The sequence below is a fragment of the Coptis chinensis genome, chromosome 4 (genome assembly GCF_015680905.1).
Source record: "Coptis chinensis isolate HL-2020 chromosome 4, ASM1568090v1, whole genome shotgun sequence".
NCBI lineage: Eukaryota > Viridiplantae > Streptophyta > Magnoliopsida > Ranunculales > Ranunculaceae > Coptis > Coptis chinensis.
The window spans coordinates 80767702-80774554 of record NC_141459.1 but is presented as its reverse complement, the minus strand read 5'-3'; the positions used below and the strand labels follow the sequence as shown (position 1 = coordinate 80774554).

At 36.9% G+C, this 6853-nt stretch overlaps 1 protein-coding gene across 1 annotated transcript; it reads left to right on the top strand.

Moving 5' to 3' along the window:
* The first annotated feature begins 323 nt into the window (after nt 1–323).
* Nucleotides 324–6511, top strand: LOC147505054 (putative mitochondrial-processing peptidase subunit beta, mitochondrial). Its single transcript, XM_086557657.1, has 9 exons — nt 324–1088; nt 1164–1328; nt 1425–1562; nt 1806–1957; nt 2062–2170; nt 5213–5311; nt 5605–5670; nt 5979–6086; nt 6214–6511. Exons 1-9 carry the CDS (start codon nt 417–419, stop codon nt 6298–6300), a joined length of 1596 nt encoding a protein of 531 aa, XP_086413783.1. The 5' UTR covers nt 324–416; the 3' UTR covers nt 6301–6511.
* Nucleotides 6512–6853: the final 342 nt, after the last annotated feature.

Genomic DNA, 6853 nt, shown 5'->3' with positions numbered 1-6853 from the left:
AACGTCATGAGTGTTGAGCAAAATTATTTTTATGTTGTATTTAGATTTAAATGTAATGTAAGAATTTCTATTTTGACATGTTGTTTGTATATGAAGTGGTTATGAAATTAGACGTGAATTGGTGCTATGTAATGGTATGTAAAGCAGGGTTATATTTGTCAAATAACCATCTATAAGATGTTGTATGTTTGTTTTATCTTTTTCTGCAAGTGCTTATAAGAGGAACTTAAAATAAAAAACAAACCAGTTTATAAGACCTTCTTATAACTTAAACCAAAAAAACAAATAGGCCCTAAAAGTGGGTTCTGTTTTTTAAAACACGGGTTTGGTCGACGGTCCACGCAAAACCCATAAACCCATTTTCTCTCCCCATCTTCTCCATTTTATTTCTCTCTCCTCTCCACCAAACCCTAAAAATGGCAATACGAAATCTACTAACCCTATTTCGAAAATCTAAAAATCCTTGTTTACCCTCACCTCGCTCTATCCTCCAACCCTATTTTTTCTCCTCCTCCTCCTCCTCATCATCATCATCTCTAGCCCAAACAGCCCCACCATCTCCACATGAAATGACCTATGACAATTTAGCAGAACAAGTGAAATTAAAATTAAAAAAACTGGACAACCCAGATTCTAGATTCCTCCAGTACGCTTCCCCACATCCTATTTTAACTGACCATACTCATATCTTATCTGCCCCACAGACCCGTGTGACGACATTGCCTAATGGGTTACGTGTCGCTACGGAGTCTAATCTAGCTGTTAACACAGCTACTGTTGGGGTATGGATTGATGCCGGGAGTAGATTTGAGAGTGATGAGACTAATGGGACTGCACATTTTTTGGAACATATGATTTTTAAGGGGACTGAGAGGAGATCGGTTAGGGATTTGGAAGAGGAGATTGAGAATATGGGTGGGCATTTGAATGCTTATACTTCCAGGGAGCAGACCACTTATTATGCTAAGGTTTTAGGGAAAAATGTTCCCAATGCACTTGATATTTTGGCTGATATTTTGCAGAATTCTAAGTTTGATCCTAAGAGGGTTGATCGGGAGCGAGGTGTTATTCTTCGTGAGAAGGAAGAAGTAAGTATTTGAATTATTATTATTGCATTTGCTTTTGCTTTTGCGTAGTTAATTGTGGATATGTTCTGTTGGCAGGTGGAAACGCAACCGGAGGAAGTAATTTTTGATCATTTGCATGCAACTGCATTTCAATACACTCCTTTGGGTAGAACCATTTTGGGACCTACTGAGAATATCCAGAAAATCACCAAAGCTGATATTCAGAAATATATAGCGACTCACTACGCATTTCCCAGAATGGTACACTAACTACATATAAATGCTTGGGATTAGTTCAGTTCTTCTAATGCTTTGGTTATTCTTGACATGTGTCTGTTCTGGAATATTAACTTTCAGGTAATTTCTGCTTCTGGGGCTGTCAAACACGAAGATGTTGTTGAAGAAGTAAAGAAATTATTTACAAAATTACCACATGAATCTGCTACAACATCTGAATTGGTTGCAAAAGAGCCAGCAATATTTACAGGTTCCGAGGTATATTGTAATTCTAGGAATTCGTTTTATATTTTGTTTTGAGTCCTTGTATCACCTTTCTAAATTGTACACAATGTTGAAGGTACTGAGACTAAGTATTACACAATCTACAAAGTCCTTGCATAGATTAAGTTGGTACTGAAACTGGTATTATAAGTTAACACGAACTGACTTCTCTTAAGTCCCATATGGTGAGTCCTGTGGATTCATATAATTGTTGTTAATAGCTTTGTGATTATTCAGGTTCGAATCATTGATGATGATGTTCCTCTTGCACAATTTGCTGTTGCTTTTGAAGGGGCATCGTGGACCGATCCCGATTCCATTGCGTTGATGGTCATGCAAGCCATGCTGGGCTCTTGGAATAAAAGTACAGGTGGGGGAAAGCACATGGGGTGAGTATTTTATTTTTACTTAAACCAATTTGGAAGTGACACTTGTGACTTAGTTGAGGATTGATTTTGATATGTATCATCTTCACATAAATTTGTCTGAACAGTTCAGAGCTGGCGCAGAGGGTTGGAATCAATGAAATAGCGGAGAGCATGATGGCTTTTAACACTAACTACAAAGACACTGGGTTATTTGGCGTTTATGCTGTTGCCAAGGTAAGGATTTTTTTTTTTTTTTTTTTGCCTAATTTGTTTTAACAAACTAGTTTTGTTTTTTTAATGTATAAATAGTTCTCACTTCTATTTGCATTAGACAATATATGCTATGAAGCAGTGACTTCTGACTCGTCAATTATCTAGCACAATGTGTTAGCATACAAATTTGATCCATTGTAATACAAATTTGGAAATAGTGTAAGCAATTTCATGGTTGACTAGGTAAATTTTTTGAAGAAGTAGTTTAAAATTAGCGGGGCAACAATTAGAGTAAAATTTGTATGTAATCTATGTACACAACAACATGGTTTTCCTATGCCTCATCTGCAAGAAAATAGGTGCAATAGGTTTTTCTTACCTTTAACATCAGAGTCTTGGTCCTTTGAGAGAGGGAGGGTAGGAGACAGGCAGACAGCTGTGTACTTCCCAGTGTCATGATACGACTTTATCTTGTTCTGTTACCTGGACATTATTACGCAGTATTTTTTCTTCTTCTGTCGCACATTATGGCACTCGTAACTCCCAGTATAGCCTTATAATTTGGAGCTTGCACTAGGAATGAATGTGCTTTACATCTCCTACATGTGGTCCCAGGGAAATACTGAAGATGAAAGCATTCCATGTTTGGTTTCTATCCCATATTGTGTTGCGGCGGGGCGGATGCAGGATTCTCCACCAGGGAGGGGCTACTAGCACTAATTCACACTACTACTTTTTTTTTGACTTTCTTGGGGTATAAATTATGTACAATTACCACTAATTTTTTTTTTTGGAGCAAAGTTAGGGGGGGCTATAGCCCGGGTCAGCCAACTCCTAGATCCACCCGTGTTGCGGTCTCCTGTTCCCTTTCCTCTATAGTAAAGAGCTAAAGGGTAGGATCAACCTGTAGCGGAGCCAGAAATTTCATCTATGTGGGGCACTTTGGGTTTTGGATATTTCATCTTTTCTAAACCATGAGTTGTTCACTGTTAACTAACAAAAATTCATAATCATCGAAATAGTAAATTATATGTTATTGCATAAAGAATTACAATTTTAGTGCGAAGAGCTACAGATTCCTTTATAAATAATTAAATATAAGTATATTTCCTGGACATAAATATGACTTTTGAGTCCGAAGTTGTTACAGTTTTAAGTCACCAATAGCAAAAAGGAAAAACTAAAATATGTGTATCTACATAGGTGATTGTGACTTTAGACAATGTGCTCTTTCTTTGATGTGGTATTTAATGAGCTTGAGTGGCTGGACTGTGGGCACAAAATGGAAATCAGGGCTTTATGCCAATACTCACGTGAAGAGAATTTATAGTAGTAGAGTGAGTTGCATTGGGTTGGGGGTTTCTTCTGGTCTTGTTTGACTTAGGTGCTTGGCACTAAGCACTAAGCACTAAGCATGTGAGGTAGTCACATACTCACAAAGGAGTCTAAAGATGGAGTACAAATAGGTATTTTTTGGAACTTATTTAGTTGTGTGGACTTTAAAAAGTGAACCATGGGATTTTGCCTTTTTCGCTGTTTTGCCTCCTGCTCATACTGACAAAAATCAGCAAAACATCAGAGTAATTCGCAGTCAATAGGGGGGCTGCGACCTAGTCGGCAAATAATCTTACAATATGTGGGATTCCTGAAAAATCCCAAGGGGGGGGGGGAATGGTTTGGTTCGGACTTTGAGTTAAAAAGGGTTGTAGGTTTCTTTAGATAGTTACTTTTTTTGTGATAACTGTTAAGTCTCCTCAGCTTCTTCTTTTTCTATTTGAATATAAAATAATATATGAAAGAGAATATTTGCCAATCTACTATAGATGAGAACAGTAGCCTACCATTCTACCAGGTAACACAGCCAACAAATCTGCTTTTCATCATTTCATCCACTTTAATGCCCCTCTTGGTCACAAGCTCCCGTTACAGAACCCGTTACATGCCCACAATTCTTGACCTTAAACAACAAACACAAGTTTTTCGTCTCTTTTCCCAAGTCAAATCAGTCCATTGATAATGGGATAATTATTTCTCCATACATTTTTCTTAAAGTAACACTACCTGGGATCAACGTGTTAATTGTGTTGGTAGTATTAGTTGTCGTACTTAATAAACACATTTTCTGGCGCAACTATCCAACTTTGCCTGATGAGGTTCAATTCCATTGTATATAATAGTAATGTAAAACTGAGCACTTAAAGCAGTTTGTAGATTGGAGCCATTTTATGTAACAAGCTGTAAGAGATGAACTTGCCTTCCAAGCCCTTTGTTTCTTTTCCTTTGATGGGGAATAAGACATTAATTGAAGGAAACCGTAACAGGGATGATGTTACTTAATGTGTGACCAAATATAGACGCACACTAGTTGAAAGGAAAGAAAAATGAATCCTTCTAACTTATGTAAAGGTAATAGCCACTTCTAGGTATGGTGTTTTTTGCTTGGCTTTCTCATTCTTCATCAACGTGCAAGTAGGAAAATTGTTGGTCAATTTTTACTTGAGGATCTGCACAATTAAAGCACGCCTAGGCAATGTGTTTAGGCTCTATACCACCTCCATGTTTATTGACAAAATGTCAAAATCTTTGCTTCTCCATATCTGTTACACCTGGCACTGTCTGGCTCACTGCTTTCCTGCACAAGGAGAATTTTCTTCAAAATCTACACTCAAATTTTGGATATCTCTTCTCATCAACTCCATCAATCTATATCCTTATTCTTTTCCCCTCTTCTCAATTATCATTGGCTGTATATACTTTTATTTCTATGACATTTAGCCTTAAACGGCATATCTGCTCATAAATGCCATGTATAAAAACTAGGGAATACAGTTATACTGGCTCCATTGTCAGCAACACATTCCAACTGTTTTTTTGTCTGGAATATTTTATTGTAAGAACAGAGGTAGAGCAAACTTTTTCCTTCGTTTTGAATGCATATGATACTCAGGTTTTATTATTGTTGGTTAACGTGATCCATATTCTACTGCTAGTATTGGATTTTGATCATATATTATTGTTACTCTGTTATCATTCTGATTGGATATTTTCTTTCCTTGTATTCAGCCTGATTGCTTAGATGATTTAGCCTATGCAATAATGTACGAAGTGAGCAAATTATCCTACCGAGTTTCTGAAGCTGATGTCATTCGTGCTCGTAATCAGGTATTCATGGAATTTTTCTTTTCCATGATGTTTTGTTGCTATGTTTAGAAAATGCTGCACCCTTCAGTATGGTGCTTGTCACTAAATTTGAGCTATATATGGATCATCGTGAAATAGCAGTTCTATACAGTATACAGTACTATCTTAGGACTTGTCAACAAATTGTCATTTAGTTTTCTCTGGTCTTTTGTAGCCATTTCCTCTTTCTAAATTGCTCTTATGCAGTTGATATCATGAACTAGTGATTTTGGATATTGTTGTTTCTCTCCCATATCTAATTTTACGCTTTGCAGTTGAAATCTTCTCTGCTGCTTCACATTGATGGAACCAGTCCTGTTGCTGAAGATATTGGCCGTCAGGTAACTTTTTCTTCATTGATCTGGATAATAGAGTGGAATATGGATCTAAGTATCTAAATTCTACTTTTGTGTCCGATTTTCTCAAGTCTTGGGTATAGAAACTAGTCAACCGTAAGGTCATCTGAGTAAAGATGCCCGGGTAAGATGACCTTACTGGTTGCATAGTTTGAGAAGATGCCATGTAGAAATCCTCTCTGAGTTTTTCCCCTGTGCCTAACAACATTAACTTGCATATGAAAGAAACTCATATCCACTATATATATGGTTAATTGAGTGCTCCTCTAAGCTTGGTATGTTCATCCTTTTAGCTACTTACATATGGAAGACGCATGCCATTCACTGAACTGTTTGCAAGAATTGATGCTGTGGATGCCAGCACTGTCAAGCGTGTAGCCAACCGTTTTATATTTGATCGGGTAAGAATTGAAATATATTGTGAAGATCTACTGCATATTTGTAAGATAAAACATTGAGGGGGAAAAGATAAACTGGTCCTGATAACTCACATCATTGAAAGAAAACTTGTTTCTTTATTTTTTCCAGGATGTGGCAATTGCTGCCATGGGACCAATCCAGAGCCTCCCAGATTACAACTGGTTCAGGCGCAGGACATACTGGCTCCGTTATTAGATTGTTTAATGCTTGCTGTAATCATCCTTCCATATAGATAAGTCTGATAAACCAATCTGCGATTGTGTTGGACAATGGACACATCCTTTCAGCATGATAATGTAGGGTGGACAAATTTTGGGTTTTTTGGTTTTGTATCATTATCCATCTTCACGAAATAATTATTGATTCTTGACAACAATGTGATTCCGTTGCAGAATTGACTGCTCTAGATCCTTGCCCAGTTGTCGTTTCCCATTATTTATCACAAAGTTGCTCAATATCTCAAGTCTTCGTTTTGGATTTTATCATCTTTCTTTTCTACTCATTTGGTAATTCAATAAAAAAATAATCTCAAATTCGTTGTGTTCCATGCATATCCCATTTTTGCACAACAAATTTATGTGTAAATTGGCGTATTTGTACTTTTTACTTTTTGATATTACCGTTCATTTTTCCATGGAGACTCGGTTCCCAATCCTAGTTACCCGAGTGGCCTAAAAGGCTAAAAAAAGAGTAGTCAGAAAATGTTCCATGTAACATACATTTAATTTTCCATATAAATCACAACATT

Bases quoted from the DNA above. Each gene is read 5' to 3' on its own strand.
- LOC147505054 (XM_086557657.1), top strand. From the start codon at position 417: ATGGCAATACGAAATCTACTAACCCTATTTCGAAAATCTAAAAATCCT. The intron at 1,089-1,163 runs GTAAGTATTTGA...TTCTGTTGGCAG, and splicing joins TTCTTCGTGAGAAGGAAGAA to GTGGAAACGCAACCGGAGGA. The intron at 6,087-6,213 runs GTAAGAATTGAA...TATTTTTTCCAG, and splicing joins ACCGTTTTATATTTGATCGG to GATGTGGCAATTGCTGCCAT.